General features: G+C 47.4%; 9 protein-coding genes across 9 annotated transcripts; 5 read left to right on the forward strand and 4 right to left on the reverse strand.

Moving 5' to 3' along the window:
- The first annotated feature begins 2 nt into the window (after positions 1-2).
- F5891DRAFT_1028872 (uncharacterized protein) lies at positions 3-2,046 on the forward strand. Its single transcript, XM_041361506.1, has 6 exons — positions 3-492; positions 544-643; positions 696-816; positions 872-983; positions 1,091-1,477; positions 1,529-2,046. Exons 1-6 carry the CDS (start codon positions 193-195, stop codon positions 1,649-1,651), a joined length of 1,143 nt encoding a protein of 380 aa, XP_041226897.1. The 5' UTR covers positions 3-192; the 3' UTR covers positions 1,652-2,046.
- Positions 2,047-2,648: 602 nt separating this feature from the next.
- On the forward strand, positions 2,649-4,144 carry F5891DRAFT_1187599 (uncharacterized protein; the record flags this gene model as incomplete). The annotated part of the gene is made up of 5 exons (XM_041366873.1): positions 2,649-2,981; positions 3,041-3,334; positions 3,387-3,554; positions 3,611-3,976; positions 4,031-4,144. 5 exons carry the CDS (start codon positions 2,649-2,651, stop codon positions 4,142-4,144), a joined length of 1,275 nt encoding a protein of 424 aa, XP_041226898.1.
- A 395-nt stretch (positions 4,145-4,539) lies between these two features.
- On the forward strand, positions 4,540-7,242 carry F5891DRAFT_1028884 (uncharacterized protein). Its single transcript, XM_041361507.1, has 8 exons — positions 4,540-5,053; positions 5,103-5,209; positions 5,264-5,575; positions 5,626-6,062; positions 6,116-6,559; positions 6,615-6,667; positions 6,719-6,773; positions 6,829-7,242. The coding sequence occupies exons 1-8, from the start codon at positions 4,754-4,756 to the stop codon at positions 7,077-7,079; spliced, it is 1,959 nt and encodes a 652-aa protein (XP_041226899.1). The 5' UTR covers positions 4,540-4,753; the 3' UTR covers positions 7,080-7,242.
- Positions 7,236-9,459, forward strand: F5891DRAFT_251163 (uncharacterized protein). The gene is made up of 8 exons (XM_041371073.1): positions 7,236-7,828; positions 7,881-8,057; positions 8,109-8,251; positions 8,299-8,461; positions 8,519-8,697; positions 8,751-8,826; positions 8,890-8,988; positions 9,045-9,459. Exons 1-8 carry the CDS (start codon positions 7,529-7,531, stop codon positions 9,240-9,242), a joined length of 1,335 nt encoding a protein of 444 aa, XP_041226900.1. The 5' UTR covers positions 7,236-7,528; the 3' UTR covers positions 9,243-9,459.
- Positions 9,460-9,659: 200 nt separating this feature from the next.
- Positions 9,660-11,411, reverse strand: F5891DRAFT_251274 (uncharacterized protein). The gene is made up of 6 exons (XM_041371074.1): positions 11,093-11,411; positions 10,981-11,034; positions 10,650-10,923; positions 10,410-10,582; positions 10,205-10,349; positions 9,660-10,130 (listed from the first exon to the last, which is right to left on the reverse strand). Exons 1-6 carry the CDS (start codon positions 11,213-11,215, stop codon positions 9,676-9,678), a joined length of 1,224 nt encoding a protein of 407 aa, XP_041226901.1. The 5' UTR covers positions 11,216-11,411; the 3' UTR covers positions 9,660-9,675.
- A 269-nt stretch (positions 11,412-11,680) lies between these two features.
- F5891DRAFT_1028895 (uncharacterized protein) lies at positions 11,681-12,372 on the reverse strand (the record flags this gene model as incomplete). Its single annotated transcript, XM_041361508.1, has 3 exons — positions 11,681-11,976; positions 12,168-12,304; positions 12,351-12,372. Coding segments are annotated over 3 exons (258 nt in total), but the record flags the coding sequence as incomplete, so codon positions are not given.
- A 65-nt stretch (positions 12,373-12,437) lies between these two features.
- On the reverse strand, positions 12,438-12,998 carry F5891DRAFT_1028898 (uncharacterized protein). The gene is made up of 2 exons (XM_041361509.1): positions 12,980-12,998; positions 12,438-12,926 (listed from the first exon to the last, which is right to left on the reverse strand). Exons 1-2 carry the CDS (start codon positions 12,991-12,993, stop codon positions 12,713-12,715), a joined length of 228 nt encoding a protein of 75 aa, XP_041226903.1. The 5' UTR covers positions 12,994-12,998; the 3' UTR covers positions 12,438-12,712.
- A 1,946-nt stretch (positions 12,999-14,944) lies between these two features.
- On the forward strand, positions 14,945-20,809 carry F5891DRAFT_1172611 (uncharacterized protein; the record flags this gene model as incomplete). Its single annotated transcript, XM_041365600.1, has 23 exons — positions 14,945-15,120; positions 15,170-15,253; positions 15,285-15,292; positions 15,315-15,490; positions 15,547-15,610; positions 15,664-15,718; positions 16,064-16,084; positions 16,322-16,383; positions 16,470-16,533; positions 16,618-16,630; positions 16,777-16,947; positions 17,007-17,388; positions 17,442-17,546; positions 17,607-17,633; positions 17,738-17,890; positions 18,104-18,204; positions 18,261-18,614; positions 18,670-18,866; positions 18,934-19,292; positions 19,351-20,087; positions 20,162-20,270; positions 20,546-20,636; positions 20,748-20,809. The coding sequence occupies exons 1-23, from the start codon at positions 15,024-15,026 to the stop codon at positions 20,807-20,809; spliced, it is 3,492 nt and encodes a 1,163-aa protein (XP_041226904.1). The 5' UTR covers positions 14,945-15,023.
- Positions 20,810-21,844: 1,035 nt separating this feature from the next.
- F5891DRAFT_979512 (uncharacterized protein) lies at positions 21,845-23,805 on the reverse strand (the record flags this gene model as incomplete). Its single annotated transcript, XM_041376895.1, has 6 exons — positions 21,845-21,986; positions 22,035-22,857; positions 22,912-23,083; positions 23,140-23,267; positions 23,416-23,707; positions 23,761-23,805. 6 exons carry the CDS (start codon positions 23,803-23,805, stop codon positions 21,845-21,847), a joined length of 1,602 nt encoding a protein of 533 aa, XP_041226905.1.
- Between the last annotated feature and the right edge of the window lie 905 nt (positions 23,806-24,710).

Raw genomic sequence — 24,710 nt, forward strand, 5'->3', positions numbered from 1 at the left:
GGAGTCAGTCTACATCAAATCTTGGACACACTAGCTAGACAACAATCGTTAGAAGTTGCGGTGCCGGACTGTGCATTATGACCCAGGATGACTCGTGCGTATACGTCAACGCTGAAATGGATACTTGGGTTGCTATAAACACCATTGACCGAGGTGTGTAAGAGATTCAACCCCTCATACCTCGAGATCAAAATGGAGTCTATTCCCCCTTCATATGCTCCTTCCCCACCTTCGCCGTCCTACTCTCCTTCCCCACCATCGCCGTCATACTCGACACAGCTTCTCCCTGGGGAACAAACGGTCGAGGAGACTCGACGACAGTCTCCGCAAGCTTTGAATACCGGAGTCTTTCGTAGAATAACAGACAGCACCACACTTGTTTTAAGAGATCAGCAACCGGGGAGCATAACGCCCGTTTACGGAAGAAATGGACTCGTTCGAGGTCACATATCTTTGCGAAGTTCAGAAGGCCTCGTAGAGGTCACCTTGAAGGTAGAATTTACATCGTTCTTCAAATTAGTATTTATCTTATTTCTCCGATAGCTCGAGGGTCACCTTCGTCTTGAGACATCAGGGGCAGCCATCACCACATTGGTTGCATCTGATTCGTATTCTTTATGGAGCTCTTCGTCCACTGAGCCTTGTCCTATGACCCTACCGTTTACAATATTCTTTCCTTCTACTTTCATGGATAGATGTAAACCTGCAGCCTTTACCCCCCTCATTCGAGCACAAATTGGCGACGTGCACCTACACTCTTAGCGTCGTAGTCTCAAGACCTCGACGATTCTTATCATCTTTTCGCTCTAGTGATTGGTGAGCATGAATAGCAGTGTTTAAATTTCACATTTCCTGATTGGACAATCTACAGCCTCGTGGTACCCGTATGCTATCATCCGCGTTCTCGCCCACGCACACCCATGCTTCCGAGCGACGTGCCGTTCATGACCACGGTGAAGAGCTCCCCTGAAGAATGGCATCAAGTACTCTCTACCATGAATGCAACACAGAGTTCCAGGACTCGCGCCGGTACAATGTCTTGTAAGTCTTTCAAATTGTGGTTTTCGTCATTTTCTAACTACTGTGGTAGCTCTTTATTCCTTCGTCACAGGTTTATCCATTATCTGAGACCATACCGTTCCACCTTCAAATGCGTGCCCCATCGAGTTCATTAGCTCCATTCATTAACAAGTCTGCACCTAAGCATGGCCTTCCTGTGCTCTCCTCAGAGGAAATCACCATCCGCGTCTACTTACTCCGCCAAGTAGTTGTCAAAATCTTCGAAGAACAAAAATTGAGCAATCAAATAATAGGAGAAGGCAAATTGACATACTCCTCCCCTCTACCCGACAATCATCACTCATATTGCAACGTTCCCCTTGGGGAGGGCATTGACTGTCTGGACTGGGATGGGGAACTGCGATATACCGAAGATGTCACGGTCGGAAGCTTCGCAACAAACCCGCTCTCAGTTAGAGTGAGTCTTGAACCATGATTCCTATGATTTTCCTGCTGACGATATGTTTAGGATTTTATTGTACTCTCCCTGGAACCTCTGCAACCACTCAAGTGCCCGCTTCTTGCGTCAAAACACTTACATCCGATTCGTCTGGTGACAGACCCATGGTCGGATCACGCAGTGACTTGGTAGTATGGCTAAGACCCAGTTTTTTTACAAGACCAAGCCACTGAGCACGGCTCTCTTCCGCATACTCTAATCTATATTCCGGATCTATTGTTTATATGATTGGTCGAGCTTTTAGCTCTTAGCCCGTTTACTAATTTGTCTAGCTTATATTTCCTACTATTAGTAGTCAGGTTCGGCTCTAAGCAGCACTGCATTATTACAGCCGTTGAGAGCCGCTTGGAGACTGTTTCATTATAATTGCTGCAATGGTGCACAAACCAGAAGATCATGACACTCTCTTACATTGTATCTACCATGAAAAATACTAGTAGAACCTAGTCTGAACTGTACCCAAAGCATAGCCACGTCCCTCGGTCTTCGGCCAGTGGAGTTCCAAAAATAGAATTTTACTACGTTAAGATGCACTGCTTGCTCCTGCGCCCATCACTGAACCGCTGCAGGGCACTCGCCGTGTCAGCTCAAGCAAGGCACTAGTACTGCCCCTGAAAGCCTGGCGCCTGACTCGGAATTTAAGATACGCGTCCCGTCATTAGAATATTACTGATCCATCTGCAGCTTTGCAGCGTTTCGACTCTGAGAACAGTGTCATTGATGGCAGCCGAGGCCTCGCTGCCAATGGGAGCTTTTGCTTCAGTGTTGGGAAAGGGTTCTCTCTGCGCCCTGTCCGACTCATGAGCGTCCGCCGGGTGTGCCTAAGATAGGTCACACTGCGCCAAGGTTTATGTACATCATGATCATTTGATTATTGCTATTGCGTTGTTCACGCATTCCCTTACGTTGACCAAGCATAGCAAGAAACACAGGATGGCGTTGTTACGGCGGTCTCGCCGATCACCGCCATGTATTCAACTCGATCCCTGATGAAAAGCACCTGTCCTTTTTTCGCATCCCGGTAGCCGCTGCATGGCGCTGTTCCCGGATCCACGTTTTGTCCGAAAATGATGCAACTGTCAACACCACTGGTTTCACCTGTGACATGGGTATAAAGCTGTTATCCATCATGGGTATCCATCTGTTCAGCCTCCAAGTGTCCCACATCTCTTCTGCACACATGGAAACATTCTCCGTTCAGCTGCTGCCGGAGTATACACCATCGAAGCCTGCACCTGACTACTCTTCCAAACTACTTCCTGGGGAGAAGTGCATACAAAGATCGCCTCGCTTGATCCAACGTGGGGACAATGCATCATTCACTTACCGGCAAAGAGGCATGACCCTCAAATTGATGGACTGTCGTGAAGAGGATCGCCATCCATCCTATGGTCTGGGGAGTACTATCCGAGGAGAAGTTGCACTTGATAACCGCCGGAGAGTTGTAGCTGTTGCAGCGAAGGTATGTGGGATCCGTCGTGTTCGGTGTTCCACTACGTCATTTCTAATATCACCCATTAGCTTGAAGGTCGTATTTACCTTTCAGGGCAACCATCCAAGGGGGTTACTATCATTTCAAAGGAGCGGACCCTATGGGAGAGCTCTACTCTGAATGGACAAACGTGTCCCAGCATCATGCCATTATCAATGTCTTTTCCAACCTCTTATCGAGAGCGTGGCCAGGATCGTCCTTTCCGTTTGCCGCCATCCTTTGAGTTACCGAGACCGCAACGCGTGGCCATAGTGTACACACTGCAGGTCGTTGTCACAAAGTCGAGAAATGTTCCAATGATTGGAAAAAAGCTTTCGAGGCGAGTGCGCAGCAGATCCGAATGCATCTCGAAACTAAACCATCATCATTAGGGAGGCATACATGAGCATTCACATTAGGTACCGCCCCCGAGTACGACCATCAAGACCAGTCCCAGATTCCTTCAGCGAGGTGAAACAATCTCCTGAGGATTGGATGGAGGATGTTTGGATTACGAAGCCGACCGTTGGTACGGGAAACGAAGCATTCTCAGCACGTTGTCATGTAGGTTGCTGTCGTCACGATCGATCATTCAGAAACTGATGCTAGTTTGTTTCAAGTTATTCTTTCCGTCCGTCCGTGTGTTCACCGCTTCGGAAAAGATACCTTTCCATCTGCGACTAGAGACTTCACCAGTCTTCTTGCATAGCCATGCGAAGCTCTTTCTTCCTCACGAAAATCCCTCGGAAATAAAAGAAGTCTTAAACGTGTTTATACTACGGCAGACTACCGTCAACATTCAAGGCACGTCATTCAGTCACGACCAAGTTCTTGGTCGCGGACAGATGACGCTGCAATCATCACCCACCTCCAAAGTCCTAATTTCAGAATCAGAAGAACCTGTGACATGGAGTTGGAATGGCAACCTTCAGTGTGAAGTTCCCGTGTTGAACACTGGTTTCAATACCGGCCAGATTAGTACTTCGGTGAGCTGTTGTCTCTCTAAACAATCTGAAATCGAACTCATAAAGTGATTCCAGGACTACATTGTGCTGTCCTTACTATTGCCTCCTGGTCAATTAAGACCTGACCTTTCACTTCAACGCGTCATCCCTATACGACTTGCTACAGAACCATGGGTCGATCGCTCATAAACCTATTTTTTCTCATTGCATTGTGTTTTGACTACTGCACTGTATATATATTCACAACCACATCGTCATCTGCCATATCCTTATTGCTCTTTATTGTATCTACTACTTATCTCGTGCTATATTGCTAACTTATAGTTCTTCTAAGTTTGGTACCCTTGTACCAAGATCATACATATCGTGCGGTCCTCATACCTTCATCAGTGATTCTGGTCTAATTCTGGTGAATGTATGTTCGATCAATAGTTCCTACTAGGTTCTTGTGTCACAGGTTCGAGTTCCCTAGTAATGATCTTTGGATTTAAATGGCTTAGGTTGTCAGGCCTCAAGCTTCATGTGAATCATACTGTCATTTTCTAAGATTTGTAAAAAAACTCAGGCAGATTCAAAGGAATCATTGGAGAACATTGGAGCGTCCAATTTCGAAAGGGCTCAGCGGGCCCACGCACGTGGCCTTGCACACAGATTGCATCCGTGCAATGACACAACTGGTTCGTGGCGTAGTGCTAGTACTGCTTGGAGACTTTCGAAATTTGGAGCAAGTTCCTTTAATAGTGATTAGTATCGACTCCGTCATGCTGCGCTCAGTTATACGCTCTTTCCAACACCACAATGACCGTTTCAGATAAAGCCTACTCACTAACTCACTCCCAGAAGACGCTTACTGCGGCGCTCGCAGCCTCTCCGGCATCATCACCCGGAGATCTTGTGAGAACGCTCTATGCAGAGCATCACAAGAAGCCCGTGTCCTCCGCAGGTTATCTGGAGACATTCATGGGCGTGCTGCAGCACGGAAATGATAATGAGACACGGCGACTCGGAATTCCACCCGGTGAACCTACACAAACGGATCTCGACCGCGCTGCCGAGTGCGGAGATTTCGGCAGTAGGCCAAGTGACCTGTTCTTAAAGGTGAAGTGAAGTGCGGCAGACGTGTAATTTTGACTCATTGCATAAAAAGATCTACTGTGACGTACTTGCTACGCTCGATACAAATCCCTGGGCCTGTGTGGTATCGCCCCCCTTGTTGGGTTCTAGAGGTGTTGTGAACCTGAGCATTATTTCCGTGTAATTCCATGGTTTCTTATTTCCTTGTTCGTCTTTCGCTAATGCGTTGAGCAGCATTCCGGATATCATACAGCACCATTATGACTGTATCGTCCGTGCTGAGTCGGAGGTGTTTTTGGCAACGAACTTTTGGCAAGCATCCAAGTCCGCTAGCAAGATATGCGATGCATTGCTCGAACTCTCGCGCAGAGCGATGAAAAGGGGTAAGAAGGTCGTGGTGAAGATGATGTACGATCGTGCAAATTTAAAGATGCTCATGGAAAGCCACGTTATTGTCGACGACGCAGAAATGGCCAGTGATGAAGTAAAGCTCCCCAAGAGGAGTGACATGCCAGGAATCGACTTCGAATTGGTAAATTTTCATCAGTGAGTGTTCCCAGTTGTCTCTCATATGCGAATTACTACACGATGCAAAGACCTGTTTTTGGGACATTCCATTGCAAGTTCATGATCGTGGATCGCAAAGTGGCGCTCTTGAACTCAAATAACATCCAAGACCGTCCTAACACGGAGATGATGGTCCACTTAGAGGGCCCGATTGTCGACAGTTTGTATGATACTGCTCTCATCAGTTGGTTCAGGCCCATGCGCCCACCCCTTCCGTTGCTCAATACTCGGTACCGGCCGCCTGAGGGAGGCTACAAATTTGGAATGGATAATGAATACGCCACCACCCGGATTTTGGATGGTAGGAAAGGGGCGGAACTTTTCAAGACACTGCAACAGGAGGCCGGCGGCATACACGACAGAGACTTGGATAAAGAAGGAAGGGAAGATCCTGCCTCTTCTGGGTCCCTACCCGCAGGAGTCCCATTCATTTCCGGCACCTATCAGACAATTACAGAGCACCTCAGTAAGCCATCGTCTCCATTTCACATCCAAGTTCCCTGGTCTGATACCATGTAGATGCCGGAGATCAACCAGATACACATGCCACTATATCGTATGAGCCGCCAGCATCGTCCAGAGATGAATACACCCCGCACATTCTCCACACTCATCATGGAGAATGTCCCATGGTATTAGTAAACCGTGCGCCGAACGGAAATCCTGGGAATGCCGCCAGTGGTTTGCACAACGCGCAGGATGCAGCCTGGCTTGCAGGGCTGAAATACGCACAAAGGAAGATTTTCATTCAAAGTCCGACTTTAAACGCAGTCCCTGTAGTTGGAGGCATCTTGGACGCAGTCAGGCGCGGCGTCGAGTGCACACTGTATATAGACGTGGGATTTAATGATGGTGGGGAAGCACTTCCTGGACAGGGCGGCACGAATGAGGAAGTATCCAAGACGATGTTCGCACAGTTAAGTGACGAGGAGAAAGAGAAACTCAAACTTTATTGGTATACGGGCATGTGCTTCTCCCGCGAGGGTGTCAGTTGAGTACTCACCTGTAATCATTTCAGGCAAGGATCAAATTAAGCCCATCAATGCGTCCGCGCAGAAACGGAACTGTCATGTTCGTTCTATCTTTATTGAAGCTAGTAGCGGAGCCCTTACCTGGTTTCAGGTGAAACTAATGATCATCGACGATTCTGTTGGGATCGTAGGCAACGGCAACCAAGGTATAAGTGGTTTTCACCGTTAGACCACTCACAGATGTTCATCAAAAATTTTCAGACACGCAGTCTTGGTATCACAGCCAAGAGGTGAACGTTATGGTTGACAACCCAATAGTATGTCAAGAATGGTTTGATGGCATCCGGAGAAATCAGAACACGCATTTACATGAGTTGGAGAAAGATGGCATATACCGTGATAAGTACGGCAACCCACTTACGGACTCTACTGGCGTTGGGTCAGGATTTCGAGGGGTGGTCAAAGGGATCCAAGGGAGTATCGCGCGAGTTCGTGGAAAGGGTGGGTTTTAGGCACTCTTACACTCCCTTGAGTGAGCTGGAGGCTCAAGCAAGTGTAATTATTTATCCATGCACACGTTGGCGTTATTGTAAGCGGCCGAATGCCCGTGTGTAATATTAGTCATACTTTGTAACCACGAGGTGCATATCATGGCTTTCCTCGCTTCTCATTCCACATGTTTAGCATCATTCGAGCAGCCCCAGTGAACCACCATATTGAGAACTGCGCTCGGGTCTCATTTTCCTTTTTTCAGCATTGAAACAACTCCGAGGTTGAGGAAGCGCCCGAACTTTAGATAACCGTCTTCACCGAATCTAATACTCATTTAGCTGTGGACGCCGAAGGGAGTGGGAAGCCAGGGTTAAGTATAGCCGAGGACCCGCATGGTGCTCGATGTTCCACATAACACTCGATCCTCGAGAAGGAAATGGATCCTTCTGAACTTTGCTAGTGCACTACCATGTCCACCACTGCAACCAATCTAAATCTGCCCGCGTACCCTACTCCCTCATCACAGATCCATTCACCGACGTATACCGCTGCTCCTCAGGCTCATGAATACCGGTTAGCTTACAATGCGCGTCTAAATCCTAACCGATCGCCGCGTGAATTTGTAAAGCAAGCCAAAAATGGTGGCGTGACTCTTCGCCTTGGGGGTCAAGACGACCGAGTCACGTTTCCTGTCTATGGTTATGGCGCATCTGTGGAGGGTACCCTCGACATCCACAAACGAGATGGTATCACGAGTGTTGAAGTTCAAGTGAGTGAATTAGCCAGATGAATAGGGGTTTATCCTGATACAGTCCCCTTAGATCGAAGGAACCCTCATGATGGAGGAGTTGGCTGAAAGTGGGACAACAAACTGCAAATTGTTTCTCAACAAGACAATTCTGTGGGTCAAAGACAGAGTTTACGAAGCGCCATGCCCGCGTTCGCTTTCATTCAGTCTCCCTCTTCCAACCACCTTTTCAGACGGCGGAAAATCTTATGTATGTAAACGGCGCGAAATTTGAACAGCATCTTGACGATTACGAGCACAGCCTCTCCCGCCAAGCCATGAGGCCCACCTATCCGGCCTGCCTGGATTTCGGGCGAGGATTAATTATAGCATCAGTGTTATTGCTGTGAAACCAAACATCATACCACATGCAGTCAAGTCGACCTTGTTGGGGGGTGGAGATTGGTGTGTTTCTAGGTGAAATTGTCTGAATCCTTTTTCACAGTTTACAGGACGATTTCGACTCCGTTTGTGTATCTTCCTCGCACTCGCCCATCTTCGCCATCACCACCACCTCTGGTACCCGGCCAATGGGGAATAATCGAGACCTCGCAATGGAAGGTCTTTCCGACTTTGATTCACGCAAATCAAGGAGGACACGACATCATGGTAAAGGTTGGTTGATGCTATGAATGAATGTATATATCAATCCTAATAATTTCCGGGCATCAGTTATATCTCCCAGCCAGTCGAACATTCTGCATACACGAGTCCATTCCATTCCACATTATGTTCTCGTCTTCGGCAATGTCTCTTGCTGCGTTTATGCCATTGGGACCGGTGGTAATCGCATCTTTGAAAACGCAGCACACAAAAATACAGTTGTTGAGGCAGACGACTGTCGATGTTCGGTTTGTTCTTTCAGTGATCTTGGTGCAACTGTACTTGATAATTCGCTCGACAGCAATGCTTTAATACTTGGCACCCGCACCGACATCTGGAGAGTCGATTATATTGGCGAAGGTGCTTTCAGACATGCAGTATGTCACGCAATGCGCAGTGCATTTGGCAAAGGGCGCTTGATGATTGACGTGATTCTATAGGGTGAAGGCGGCGCACACTGGATTGCATTTTCAGGAGATATTTATATCAGTCCCGATATCAAGGTCGGAGGCTTCAGAGCGGGTGGTTTTTCCATCAAGGTAGGCACTTACTTTACATTTTTGTCGAGAGCTTCAGCTGAAACCTAGTCATAAAGGATTGTATAGTCCTGACCATGACTCCGCCCGATATCTCTAAATCGCCTTTCAAGGAACTGCGGTTCACAGTTCCTGTCCAACTTGCAACGGATCCCTGCCCAAGAGATGGATCTGGTATTGTCGGATACAGGGACCAAACTGGTTCCCCATCGATATCTTCCTCAGATGAATTTGAGGCTCCTCCAGAACTCGGTTAAGTGATATTATGAATGACTTTGTGGTTTGCAATCATTGTCATTTACATACCGCACCATAGACTATTGACGCTATCGCAAGCCAAGTGTCATGCGTTCTTTGCGTCATACACTTTGTACACACGTACGTATGCATTTTGATTATCCACATGTGCGTCATGACTAGGGTAGGGTCGGTGTTTGTTTCTTCTCAGTCAGCTATTTTAAACATCATGGAAACCAGCGCATTTGAGTTCACTTGGTGCGGCATAGGCCGGAACTTTGAATGGCGTGCCGCATCAAGGGAACTGAGGTGTGAGCGAGCTAACGGAGACCTTCAGTGCATCTCGCCATTATTGCATGTCTACATTCTACATTTCAAACACGAGAAATCTATAATCCTATCGCTAATAAAGAGGCTATAAGAACTATCGGGGGAATACGAGGAAACCTAAGTCTAGTACCAAATGCTCCTCGTCCTATGGACAGGCAAAATGCCTTCCGTCTCGATCCCCTCAAGACACCCTTTCCCACCCTGCAACTTCTTAGCCAAATCCCAAAGATAAAAATCAATCAAAACACAGCTGGCTTCCCAATCCGATCCACATCTCATTATCTCACTCCGGATACGTTCAACAGCAATGATGCTCGCCGCGCGCAAGCTCATCTCTTCTCTCGATCCAGCTCCGAGTGGCATTCCGGTGCACAACTCGTGTTTGAGCGATGGGGGATAGGCAAGGATGCGTAGGTGGTGCAGGATCTGGGGGACACGGTAATCTGCGAACATCGTTAGGGCGCTGATGCGTGCTCCGTCCAGGCCGGGGAAGATCGGATGTGGGATGTAAGGATTTTCGGGGTAGAAGGCTGCCCAGGTCTCTGCTACTAGGATCTGTGGCCGTTTCCAGAAATATACTGACAAGCACAGACTCATCAGTCTTGTGGAATTGATAGACGCTAATTGGGTGTCATGATTAATATCGACTTACCTCGTCGTCCATTGAACATTCGGTCATCTCTAAAACTCGGGAACGAATCTGTGACGAATTGGACGAGGTCGAGCGCCGTGCCCTGATTGTCGTATCTTGTTTGGAAGGCTTGTAAAAACCCTAGGTATGAACCTCCAAATTCATTCTATACATTGATATGTGTCCATAAACCAGCATGCATATATGCACATGGGGAAAAGCTTACGTTGCACAATATAGCACCGACTTCGCGCATGATCGCTAAACGCTCATTAAACAGGGGCATCGATTCAGCCGATTGGGGTGCAGCGCGGAATACGTGCGCAATCAGCGAGTCCGGGCACAGCGTCTCAGAGGAATAAAATTGGGGATCGATGATGGGTATACCCTCCTCTAACGCTAGTGACCATCGGGTCCGATTCAGGACTACAAATAAGAAACAAAAGATGATGACGCGTTTGCCCACCTCGATTCAGAGCAGCAACTAGGCTCCAGTATCCGGTGTGCACAGTCATTGTCTCGCTACCCCAGCTAGTCCGCCATTCAATACCGTACCGATCCAGCTGGCCTTCCTTTTCCGACCAAAAACTGAAATTTAAAGAAGAGATGAGGAATATCCAATTCAGACATGCACCCGTGAGTATATCGTCAGGGTCATACGGCTCCGGCGGACAGATGTGCAAGGGGTGCGTGCGCCATGTACGCGGAGTATAAGGCTCGGAAGAGACTTGTTTCAAAATCTGCGTAGGTCGGTCAGATGCGCGACGCTCTCGAATTATATGAAAGATTAAATTGACGTATTGTGTGGCTTTTTTGACCGCATCGTCGTTGATTTTGACGATGTCTGTTTGCTGGTGTATCGTTGATTAAAATGAGTTTCACTCGAACTACGTCTATATGAAAACTTACTTCAAGGACAAACTCGGCGCTAGAGACGACTGGGTTGGTTGGGTGCATTTTGAGAGGTGGGACAGACTCTTGAATATGTTTTTCATCGAAGACAGGTGAAGTGGATGGCACGAAGAACGTCATGATGGTGGTTGTCCAAGTGGGGGTTTCAAGCGAGAGCACGCTAATAAAAGCCCTCCGCTTTTAAGCGTCGCTTCCGTGGGTTTTCGCCCACTGAAGGAATGTCGAGCACGGTAATTGGTATCTGTATCTGTATTTCTATTGAAAGGGGTAAAATTGGAATTAGGCTTTGTAACAGCGCCACAAGGCTGGTGAAAATACTTCGAGCTGTGTTGATTCACGTGCCGTTCGGGAACACTCCGAACTTCACTTTTGCTTTCAACCCTTGTAGAGAGCTCGTACATTCTCTCCGGGATCCAATTTTTTTTAAAAACGGAATTGAATGGGTCACACACCAGTATCTCCTTGCAGTCGTCACGGACGATCTTTCTTTATGCAAATTACCAGTTTCGTTCTCTCACCTGTGATAATCAAGGGAATCACCCATTTCAAGCTAAGTGCATATGCCTGAAGCAGTCAAGTGTGGGGTTTGAGCGTTTGAACATTCGGGAAATCTCGTATATTACTGGTTATACTTGTGACGATGGGAAGATAATTTTTCATGGGTAAATATGTTATACCTTGATTGCCCTACTATACAATACCGCATGTGGTCCATGGTGACGAATGATGTAGCTCAAGTAATATGATAGAGTACAAGGAAAGCCACTGACACGACCAAGATATCAATCCGAAGTTGAACCTCGACGGCGTTTCACTGGAATGGTCTCTTCACCTCGCAACACTTGTTCCCCGTGCTCTTTGACATTTGGTTTACCAAAAGTCTGTAGACAGATAAATCAAGAGAACAATAGCAGGCGCGCAAGTGACTGACTTTTCCACGGATAACCTGAGTGCAAGTGGGCAAGGTAATTAATGAGTAATAAGTTACAGTCGATGCGAATCATACCTTGGCATAACCTGCCGGCGCGTCAGTTTGTATGCCCGAATTATATGAGTGACGCTCACCGAATACTTGTTCTTTGAATGTGGGAGACCGTTTTTTCTCTGCAGGGACCTCTACCACGTTTATATTGGGATCATTGTAATCAACCTCGGAGGGATTGCGAATCTCTGCGGGAATATGAGCGCCGTCACCGGGTGAAGTGGAAGCTGCGTTTATCAAGTCTAAGTGAAATCGAATGGATAGAGTACCTACCTTGTTGTGGTGCGGTAGTTGACTTTGGTTGGTTCAACTGTCTTTGAAGGAGGGCGGGGTGCGTCGTCTTTGGTGGAAGAGGACATGATGATATGGTGGAGTGGAATTGGAAGTCAATAGGCTTTATAGTAGAAATGACATCATTGTTCGTGATTATGTAAGGAACCAGGCTGTCGCAGTACCTAGGTTGCTCCCAGAAAGCCGGTCCTCGATTGTTGCACGGTCCTTGAGATATTCAAGGAGGGGCAAAATAAACTTTTCCACTCCAACAAACTGAATTCCACTTCGAACTTTTCCGTAAATGTGCTGCGACGGCGACCTCAACATCAAATAGTTACCATTCTCAAAGTTGGCTTATGGAGTTAGACATAAATTCCCTGTGCTGGTGTGAAAGCGCCAAGCTCCTGTTCTGGTAAGCATATTGCAATTGCGACTTCGATGAGTTGTTCGTTAGTTCTCAGGCTGTTGTCCTTCACATCCCCGGAAGTGGTCATTACTCTGACAATATAGCTACCACGGCAGCAGATGACAGCGAAACTTGATGCGATAGTGCGGAAAACAATACGAACTACCAAGCTAAGGGAATGTATCATGTCAGTAATACTAAGGCGTCGTATTGCGAGACTTACAGTTGCGTTGGCATCACTGTGATTAGTCTGACACAGCGCCAGGAGAGCCGACAGCAGAATGCCTTCATTTAGAGCCGGAGAAGATGCGATTTAGTCGTGCATTGTGACAGCATTGAAAGCCACAAGTGTAAGACTAACAGCGGTATTTTTGAGGCTGAGAGCGAGTTCGGGTACATTCGTCCAGTTGGAGGTAATGATGTAGTAAATCTTGCCACCACTTGGGGTGGAAGCCCATGGCTTCTACCATCGAGCTTCGTGCAGTAGGCATTGCTGCTGATTTGAAAAGTGAAAAGATGGAAGAACTGAGGACGGATGTCAAAAATGAAAAGCACAGCATATGCAGATTGAGAACATCTTGACAAAGTGCGGGGATTCATAATGAAGGAAAGAGGGAAAGAACTACACAAGATGGTAAAAACACATACCAAAATCTCCTGACCAGCTAATCTGATACTTTCCTTGTGGGCCTCCATAAACCACGGTCCTGACAGGGATAGAAACGCATTGAGCGTGCGGTCAAGGTCCGAACTTCATGTTCACTTCCCGAGATTGCATGATGGTGCAGTCGGCATTCTTTACAGCCTCGGAAAATAAAGTCAGCTCAAAGTCCACGGACAGGGAAGACCTGTCTGAAGCCAATTTCATGGTTCGCGCAGTAAAAGCAGGAGACAATGAGGATAATTGCACAAAGACATTGCTAGCGAATGTATGGATCGAGTCGAGGCAATGAACGCCGTCTGTCTCGAGCAATGAAAAGGTATGATTCTCTCCGTCTCCGTTCGTTGATGAGCGCTAGCGTTGAGAAGGTGTGCCGAACGAGGAGGATATAGAAGGGCCCAGAGCCCACCTCTCATTCTCCTACAACTCCACCTCCCACATCTCGGCGCCCCAATGTTTGTCGTCGAGTCTATCATCGTCGATCCAGCAGCGAAGGTGGCGAGTAAGTGGTGAGACGGTGTCGTAGCCATCACAGCTAAGATGGCAGATTATAAAATGATGATACAAATGCATAATTGATACTCACAACGCGCCCATGAGGTTTCGAATCGCTTGAAGGTTAGCTTGCCAATCAACACTCCCCTCTGAGGGAGGTGGCACGATTGGAGCCGGTGGAGTCACCCCAACGAATATCTTCGTGTTGAGGATCAGCGATTAGTGAAACTTGACGAGGCAACAGAAAAGTGGTGGACTATATTCAAAAATTCAAGTTAGACTCGGTAGAAAGAACAGACATGTAGTACAAACCAAAAGTGACAGCGAATCTGATGTGACTTGTAAAACAGCCACATTATATTAGGAAACCCGCGACCTATGGAAGACAGGATAGCCGCGCTCACTTAGTCATGTCACAAACACATATAAGGCAATAGGACACCGTACACTTCGAACTGAAATAAATAAGTCTGTTTATCTGCGAAAATTTACGATTACCTAATGTAAACACTGTAAAGCAGATTCCTCCCAAGATTCCTCCGCTACCCAACAAGGGTATGTCACGGTCACACAACGCCGAGCAACCTGAAGATACCTACGCGCGGCCCCCACGACGGTAGATGCAGCTGCGACAACGGACGGTTGGGCTTAGAAGACGGATAGATAGATGGATTGTATCAGTAGAGTAGTAGGAGACTGTTATACATGATTCCACGCACCATATCATTTAGTAGTCCGAAGTCAGACATTCAGAATGAATACAAGTGTGAAATCAAAGATTTCAAATGAGGGTTCGAGAACGACAAAGATGCATCAGAGTCGCACCTTTGTTCTGCAGGCCTCCCATTGTGAATCAACGAGAAGGTGAGTGAAAATTTACAATTATTAGTAGATGTTGAGGGATATCCCGGCAGACGCACGCGCCTGCCGGGAAAATTTACAAACTTTACAAACTTTACTGTAAATTTTTCACTGTCCCGCACTTCACTCACTTTACCCACCAGAATTCGCACTTTACTACACTTTACTCTACCTCGCGCCTGTCCTTCTGCCCTCCCCATCCTACTCAGTTGCCATAAATGGTGACTTAGACAATACGGTCACATGACACATGATGTGTCTTCTCCGTCGCCTCCCATCTTCCTTGACAGTCGTTAACGTTGGCCCCCCATATTGCACACACCCTTCCCCAGTAGCGAAATTTATAGGTAAGTGATTTTCCTTTATTGCTTGCTTACCCCGCTGACCCTGCACCAGAATTCTCCCTGTTTGTCGTGAAATTGTCCTGGGTATCCTATTCACTCAGCCGCAACAGTCTACTAGTCAACAAAGACGATCATCGTGAGTTCCTTTTGTTTCTTCATATATCCAGTATGTTCGGTTACTGACTTTATTGATTCAGGAGCTGCTTGGTGTATCCTCCGTTATTCAGTCAGACTCTCTCTTCGCCAAGGACCTGAAAGTGAAGACTGAACAAGCAGTTCAAGACACGATTGTCGCAACCAACATCATCGAGGGCTTTAAAAACCCACATCAGAGTGCAGCATATCTCAAGAATCATGCTTCGTTCCCTCTGGAGTATGTGTAGATCATCGATGTGAAGTAACTTGAAGTGTTGACATGTTGCTGGCTAGATTCTTCACCCGTGTCACGCAAGAGATGCAGGAGCGTCTGCAGTGGTTCAAAAACACTATCGAAGTATGATGCCGTATTTTTGGTAACACCCTGAAGTATTCTAATACATCGAATAGCAAATTGAGCGGAAACTATCTGCATCGGCATCTCAGTCTCAAAATACACCCCAAGGTTAGACTTTCCTTCACTCCACCCTCATCCTCAGCTTACATTTCGCAGTGTTGTCTTGACAAGACATCGAAGACTACCAAAACCTATGATCGACATCACGAGAGCCCATGAAATGTGAGTCGTGCTTTCGAAATCATTTGGTTATGAGGACTCACCATAGTCCTGTCATTCCAGCTATGCTCTCTACCTACTGAGGATTGTGCTCTGTGCTAGCTAACCTCCTCACATTCGATTGACTTTGGCCAAAGAGATAGAATCACTGGCATCGTCTCTTTTGTCCTTTGGATTCCCCCGTGTAAGATATCTCTGCCAGGTGTCTCTCGCCACAATATTCAATTGCTTCAGTTCCTGCTCGTGTGTCACCTTGTAAGTTAGATGAAAACCATCTCAGAATTGCTATGTGGCTCAATTTAGGTGCGCGTGATAACATTACATAGATACTCTGAAGGGAACGTGCCCATGTCAAATTCACAATGACTCGGTCTAAAGAGCTTCCTTGCACCTTGAAATCTGTGAATGCCCATCCTGGCACAATTGGAAGTTGCGTACATCGAATATTGATTATTTTTTCACCTGTAGGATATCTAAAACTATTTGTCACAGGCAGAATGGGTACAACACCATGGTCCAAATCTCAATGGTCATTAATGTTGCCCCCCCGCATGGTGTGCTACTGTAACACTGCGGTTTTGTGTGATTAGAAGGTAAACTCAAACTTTTCAGCATACCTTTGACTGACATTCTCATCTAGAAACACTACTACTATTCATCATATGATGGTACTGCCTTGGATCATTGCCAGAGTCGTCTTTCGTGTAAGTCTTTGTTTACTTGTTCCTCCTTCAAGTTCTACTTGGAACATTCCATCATCTCTTCCCAAGCTGGCTGGCCTTCTGTAGGTGAACCAACTCGGTAGGTTGCGCATGTCTGGACAAGCCTTTTGTAGGTTATCCGGATGTCCAGTGCATGACGTACTCATACTCTGAGTCCCTTTGCTTTTTGAATCTGACTTGGGGCCATTTTTTTAATGCTAATATTCATTTCAACCGCTTCAGCAGGAATCCGTTGGCTGGACCCAGTGTCCCATTCTTGGAGGGATGTCCAGCAATAAAGAACTTCTTCAAGGGTGCTTCTGTCACACTTGTCCACCAGTTTCAGACTGCCACTCTTGCTGTTCTCAAGCAGAACAATGTTCATGCACTGGACCTCCGCCCAGAACTCCTTCAAGGGTGTTTCTGTCACGCTCGTCCACCAGTTTCAGACCGCCGCTCTTGCTGTTCTCAAGCAGAACAATGTTCATGCACTGGACCTCCGCCCAGAACTCCTTCAAGGGCATTTCTGTCACGCTCGTCCACTGGTTTCAGACCACCACTCTTGCTGTTCTCAAGCAGAACAACATTTGTGCACTGGACCTCCGCCCAGATTCACCACAGTTCAGCCAGTTCAAGAACTCCTTCAAGGGTGTTTCTGTCGTGCTCGTCCACTGGTTTCAGACCACCGCTCTTGCTGTTCTCAAGCAGAACAACGTTTGTGCACTGGACCTCCACCCAGATTCGCCACAGTTCAGGCAGGGCATTTCTGTCATGCTTGTCCACTGGCCGGGCCTCGAAAATATCCAAGGATTGGTTGCCAACGCTGGAAACTTTGAGTTTGAGAACACGACGGTCAAGGTAGGTTTTCATACGAATCACATCCATAACAGCTTCTCTCAGTGCGAGTGCAGGACTACTTCAAGAAAGCTTGGGGTCGCAGCAGCAGCATCATGGTTCTGTATGCGCTAGTGTTTGGTTTGGCAGATGGTATCCTATGGTACTCACTCTTGTGCTCAGTATGTAGTTGAAATTCAGTGTGATACTTTACTAGTGTAGTCTACTATGTGTTATGACAGTGCGGGTCAATCAAAATTGAGAGCCAAGTGAATTTTAAAACATGGAGTGACATCATACCCTCTGAAATTTTGGAACCGTCCCACCAATTACCTCTGTCTTGTGTTTTACCTCCCGCATGGCACGATCAAAGAAGGCGGCATCGGACACCATTCAAAAGAAGCCGAGGCGGAGGAAAGAATCAGCTATCCTGAAGTCAGCTTTGGCTGACATCCAGAAATGCAAGGAACTTGGAATTGAAATGCACCTCCAAGCAAACAAGACCAGGAGCAGCTATGCTGGCCATGTACGCCGGGGACGCGAGTGGCTCGCAAGCCATTTTGATGCACCAAGCTGCTCCACTGATGAGGGGGACTGCTCAGTGCCCAAAGAGCCTTTGGTACAGCTGGTGGCACTGTCAGTGCCCTCTTTTGTTAGAGACAATCCAGACAGCGATGTGTATGCAGATCCTGTCTTCAAAGATGCATTTGGGTGCACGCCAAACTGATGCTCCGACAAGGCACTAGCCCTCTTCATGTCCCTGAAGGGGTTCCATGAAAACCTCAGCAAGAACACGGTCGAAAGTATCCGCGCAGCATTCAAAAAGCTCTGGGAGCAAGCGTGAGCAACACCCTGCAGGACCGGTACAGACTGAGAGTACTACTGACTTTTACCAGGGATGGCGGCACATTTCGTGGAAAGTGGAGTTTCAATGAGGTGAGACAGCGCTGGGAGGGAAATCCAGCCAACTCAGCAGAAGTTTACGACGTGATGGCATCTGTCAAGCACAAGGCCAGCGCAGAGGGTGGAGATCGAACTCACTCGATGGCAATGACAAAAGACTTCATGGATCGCATGCTCCAATGGCATGAGGCCGCATGCCCGCTGGAGATCGCACTGCAGGCCGTCCAGCTAGTGATGAGTGGCACACTGCCTTCGCAGGTCCAACTGACTCTTGACACAAGGACCCAGCTCACTCGCCATCTTGAACAGGTCACTTTCGATGCTGGCGCATGGATCTTATGGAGCAGGTATTGTCCCACCTGCCGAAATTGATGTGCACTCGCTGACTTACCATTTTGGTAGGTGCTTCAAACTCGTGAAACTACAGCGCAAAGACATCTCGCTCGACACAATCCTGCTGGACACCGTCATGAAAAAGTATCTGGCATGCGAGCCACTGACACTCAGCGACAGCAACACCTATTTCGAAATATTCCTCTCGAACCGAAAAGGATGGCAGAAAAGGGTCGATAAGGGCATCTGCGAGGCAGACCTTAGGTGTGAGTTGATTCAGATTAGCATGAAGTGACGCCCTGCTGATGTAGCAGTGTATGTGCCTCACACCAGCCAACCACTACAAGATATTTCCCCGCCCAGACATGCCTTCCTGCGACAGCTTCATCTGGATGTTGCTCTGGATCAAATGGCTCAAGTTTTTTCATTACGGGCGCACACTCGGGCCAAACTACTTCATCTTCCCTTCGATGGGTGCCAATGGCATCATGCAGCCTGGACAGCATCTCTCCCATGACACTGTCCAAAAGTGGATTGATGAGGCAACGACAGGTGCTGGCATCCTAGGCTGTTTTTCGACTCACTGCTTCCGCCGTGGAGGTGCCCAGTATTGGTTTATGTTCGCACCGGTTGGTCAGCGGTGGTCACTTGCCATGGTTCGATGGTGGGGAGGATGGGCTGATGGTGAACAGGTATGTGCCTTCAATGATCTACTTTTTTTTCGCTGCCACTCGTTCATTCCATTCCCAGCGAAACACGCTCATTCGTTACCTTCTCGACGAACTACACACCTATGAGACTGACTACAGTGATGCCCTTGCTCCTTTCTCCCGCGAAGCTGAATCCTCCCTTGCAGGCGAGCAGGCACTCATGAGGCCAGCATCCACTGAGGAGCTGTGCATGGTTCATGCATCCATGACCGCAGATGTCAATCGTTTGCGAGTTGACATCAGTGCAGTCAACGACTCGCTTCGGTCACTCACTAGCATGGTCCAGGCCACTTCAAGTTGCCTGAAGGCTGCTGGACACCTACCTCCAACACAGCTCAAAGAAGATCCCTGCTTCACCCTTCTCCGAGTCTCTGCATCCAGTGCAGAGTCTCCTCAGATTTCAACTCCTTGGCATGTCCGTCCACCACCAACACACTCCCGTCCTCTGTCATCTGTCCGCAGGAGCCATGGCCATGCACACATCACTCCAACTACTCGACCACTGCCATCTGCTGCTGCGCACACAGCCTCAACTCAACAACTCCCAAGCAACGGTCTCGTCATTCCACGGCTGCCACTCGTCCGTTCAAACGGGTTGAAGACTCCAAAGGCCGAGTCCTGGAGGGACATCATCACACACTGGCTCGTCGGCGACCCCGACAGAGGGTTGAAGACGCCACTCAAGGACTGGCCACAGGAGTGGTACCAAGGCCTGAATTGGAAGCTTGCAATGCAGTACCAGAACAGGGCCGTTGTTGCGCGCGAGTTTATCAACCAGTGAGTGCTTCCAGCTGCGATCCACACGTCGGCGCTCACACATTCTTTTGTTCTTTCTTCCTCGTCACCTCCAGTTACCAGTCAGACAAAGCCCTCTTCCTTGCAGCCTACCCAGAAGCCGAGCGGGGACACACCCCACTGCTTGCAGCTGTCAACAAGGCACAGGCTGCACGAGGAGAGCGTGTCCGTCGCAACAAATGACATGGAGGACTCTCACTTCGGAACCATACCACTACTGCTGCCCACTCGAACTCTCGTAACTTGTAAGTACTATAACCATGAATCACTTCATATTGCAAAGGCCACATGCCAGGACTGTTGATACTGTACATTCCCGCACCTACTTCTCTACCCTAGGTACTTCCTCGCCGTACTCTCTCCTTCTCAGCACTAGTTAGTTCCCCCAACTCTTTCGTGCTTCTTTCCTCCGAGTCCATCTTTCCCGTGTGCCTTCTAAGTTCTTGCAAGTTGGTTTCGAATGTTCTGAGGTCCGGGAGGTCCACGCCAACGATGAAAATCAGATGCAAAGCCTAGTGAGCGAGCGAGCGAGTGAGTGAGCAGGCCTGAACCTGCGCGTTGGCGGGCATCATGCGCTCTGCTTTTTTCGTACCCATCTGCATCCGTTTGGCGCAATCATGCGTCACGACCACCATCACGCAGTGATCTGGCTCGAAAAGGGCAAAGATCGAGACCATGTGCGTGCACGTGGGACTTTTGGCTGAGCGCCACCATAAATTTCTTGACATAAGTAGGTTTTATTCACTTATTTTACCAGAACAGCATGTTCCTTCCTCTACATCCGCGTATTTTGACCATTTTTTTCCCTGCTCACTCTCTATCTAGATTACGTCCTGACCAGCGACTGCTGCTACCCAAGGTCACAAGGTGAGATAGTCCCTTCAATTCATCTGCATCACTAACACTAACATTGTCTTCTCTCTCAGTGTCGTTTCAGCGCTGAGAACGTGCTCCATTCAAATCCGGGCCTGATTCGCACCATACATTCAAGCCTTCCTGCCATTCCTGTATCCTGCCCCAGTTGTGCATGGTTGCCGTTGGCACCAGTTCTCACCCCTCTCGTCAACCAGGCGCTTCTCCCATTGCATCAACAACCCCACTCATCACCCTAAACCTTGGGCCATCCGTCCGAGCGAGTGCAATAACTCCAGTGAGTTTTTTATTTATTTTTATTTGCACTTCACTTCCTGGTCCGACACGCCTCTAGGAGGTGACTTGGACCAGAGGCTGTCAGGCTGTGAGGACACGCCTCTAGGAGGTGACTCTGAGCACTTAAGCCTGATAGCTTTTAACTTTTATCATATCGGTTCCTACTACCTACTATGTGTACTGACTTCATTTCTTGTACCAGGCCATTTCTAGGCGGGGTACACCTTCTACGTGATTCGCGTCATACAGTGCACACTGGTGTCAACACTCCTCCTCGATGCGAATCACGAGAGAACTCCTCCTCGATTGCATTATCGGAGGCCAAGGCATGATCGAAGGCGCTCGAAGGCGCTCGAAGTCCTTTCGAGGTAAGGGTTTGGTAAAGATGTCGGTGATATTGTCTTTAGATTTAACGTAGTGCAGTTTGAGGTGACCTTGTTCAACGTGTTGTTGAATCGAGTGGTGTTTGATATCAATTTGTTTCATGCGTGCATGGAAGGAAAACAGCGTAATTGAACGCTCGACATAAGTTTTAACAGTCTATCAAAACTTTCATATCATGTATTACAAGGTCCATCAAAATATGTCTCCTAAGCATATACCTCCAATCCAAATCCTGGCCACTTGCAGTAATAGTTACAAACATGCTTCATCTCAAAGTCATCTACCATGCTTGCGATGTTTCCATCACCAAAAAGGTCATTTCCATCACTGACTGAGCTAGACAAGCAACTGTGATGAGCAAATGTCGCAATTAATATGAGCTGAAAATATACACACCGGTGGGTCAATATTTGAGGATCAGTCAAAAGCTCAGTGCTGCCTTGATAATCAGAAACAAAGGCTAAACCATCTGTCTTCGCATACTGAATGTGCTGAGTGAAAGCAAGAAAGACGGCTAGGTCATAGCCATATTCATCATCATCAAGTGATGGTTCGCAGTCCTTGTTGTGGATAAACTTCGTAAATGTCTGATTACCAGGACCGTCGAATGTCACCGGCTCCTCAAGGAGATACACCGCTGAAAATGTCCCTGCCTTAACATCTGCTGTGGGAGCTTGATTGGACGTTCCCTGAGTGTTCGATGAGTGATGAGAAAATGCTAAAGCAATCCCTGCATCCATGAAGCGCACACGGGGTATTTGGAAAGATGGAGGACTCGATGCTGCATCGATACAGTGATCAATGTATTTGTAAGTAAAGTTAAGGAGAGATTTCGCCCAGTACAACACGTTACTTTCATTTAAGAGCTTTTGGAGCTCATCTGCTAAGGCATAACATGCGATCTTGAGGGTGCTGGATTCAGCGGCAGCAGTGTGAGAGGAAGGTCTGTAGAATGGCCACTTAATGACGACATCCTGCTGAGTGCAGGACCCAAGGCCACTGGAGGACAGAGGGGACAGTGTGAGCCATCCTGGATGTGCTGTCTTGAAAGCACCAATCCCAATCATGCTGCAAAGGGGGACATTGATAGTGAGTTGGCTGATAGATGAATTGGAGATGTCAAGTCCGAATGAATGGTGTTGAGGAGTCTTCAAGATATCAGCTAGTGGACGCACAGGGATTTGATGGAATTGAATGTCCTCATTGCATAGATCATAAACTAAACTCAACGCGCATTTAGATTCTAGAAATTAAGATGAGAATGAACTCTTACCTTTAGGTGCACGTGCAGCATCCATGCTACCTCCATTTTTCAAGGCCTCTTTCAGATCATCACGGTCAGGGAGGCAAAATACATGCGCCGGCTTCTTACGGGGAGGTGAGACAGTACTACTTGTGGAGTCACTCTTGCCTCGAATATGAGCTCGCTTTGCTGATGGACGTGTCTGAGTGGGTGCTGTGAGCCATCAAATGACTGAGTGATGGTAGGATGATTACATACCGCAGTAGATAGACTATGCGCAGGTTCTAAGTCGTTACCAAAAGGGTCTTCGTCTTCTTGTTGCGCAGCAAAAGGGTCTAGGTCTTCGTAGTCGTCCAAGTCAGTACTGACAGCATGAGGGTCTTGATCTTCAATATCAGTACAGATGGATCGGCATCATTGAAGCTGTTCGTGCAAGGTTTCCTAAGAGAACTATGAGTTAGTTGACGCGCAACACCCTGAATGAGTGAAATCTTACCTCTTCTTCAGTTCTTTCGAGCCATTCCTCATACTCACTCCACTGCACTGCAGGCACAACAACCATGAGTGAAAATTTCTTAGTCTTGAAAGTCGTCGTCTTTGGCGCACGTCGAGATTGGACCAAGCACTGAGCCAAAAAGTATGGAATGGTGGGCAAATGCCCAGCTAGGTCAACCCAGGCAGCATCTCGGATGAGAAATTCTTGAGTGCGCCAAGGAAATCCCCTTCCGAATGTGAGGATTTTGGGTAGAACAGTATCAAATGCAATCGCTATGAGACTAGGGGCATCCAAGTGAGCATCAATATCCTTCTTTCCTTCACATATATTCTGGTATGAGTGTCAGAAATATAACAACAGAAGAGAGATAGAAAAAAACATACCCCAAAGTTGATACCGCTGACCTGCACCAAACCAGTTCGGTGCATGGACGACCAATACTCTCTCATGAGTCATATACCCTGAAATACCACTATGAAACCCTTTTCCCTTTTATCTGAAGTTGGACTGAGGCTAAAGGAATATTTTTTTGCTTTTCTTTTTATTTTCCAAGTCTGTATACCAGCAGCCTGAATATTTTAGTACATTTAATTCTGCTATGAGTTTTGCTTAGTCAGCCATGGTGATGACTCAGACAAAATCCCACACATGTCAGGTGACTGTGAAAAATATTTCCCACATATGTTGTCCTGGAAAAACATTAGTAAACCCCTAAATACTAGGCTCGCGTCATTCTCACCCTTCAAACAAAGCAAAGCAAAGACAGCCACACACAGGATTCATATCATGTGACACTTCTTATTCTCCTTCTGGATTTGTCATCAGGGGTTGGACAGGTCACATGACTTAGCAAAATACCCAATGACTCACTATGACTCACTCTAGATACTTACTATGACTCACTATGACTCACCTTGCACATATGACTCATTATGACTCTTGATGACTCTTGAATACACTAGTAGCACAGCCACATTTATTGTGTATATAATGACCCCAGTTTTTGAAATAATAAAAAGCGAACAGCAGCAGATAGTAGGGTGTTTTTCAGCCCATCCAACACTAAGTTGTGAGTAAGGTGTGATAAGTGTCAGTACCAGTGTCAAGAACTGTTTCAAGACTGAGAGGAACATTCTCAAGAGACAGTAATACTGCAAGCTCATCATACTGAACGACCAGCTGTGAGCTCACTGTGTGCAATGGCCAGCAAGCAAGGTACAGCCACAGTTATATTCTGATTTATATTATTCTTTTTCTTTTCTTTTACTTTCACCAACCTTTGGTGGTCTTTGTCCAGAAATATATTTCCAAAATATTCGTGTTGTCTCTACGT

The sequence above is a fragment of the Suillus fuscotomentosus genome (assembly GCF_016647785.1).
Source record: "Suillus fuscotomentosus strain FC203 chromosome Unknown F5891scaffold_22, whole genome shotgun sequence".
Lineage (NCBI taxonomy): Eukaryota > Fungi > Basidiomycota > Agaricomycetes > Boletales > Suillaceae > Suillus > Suillus fuscotomentosus.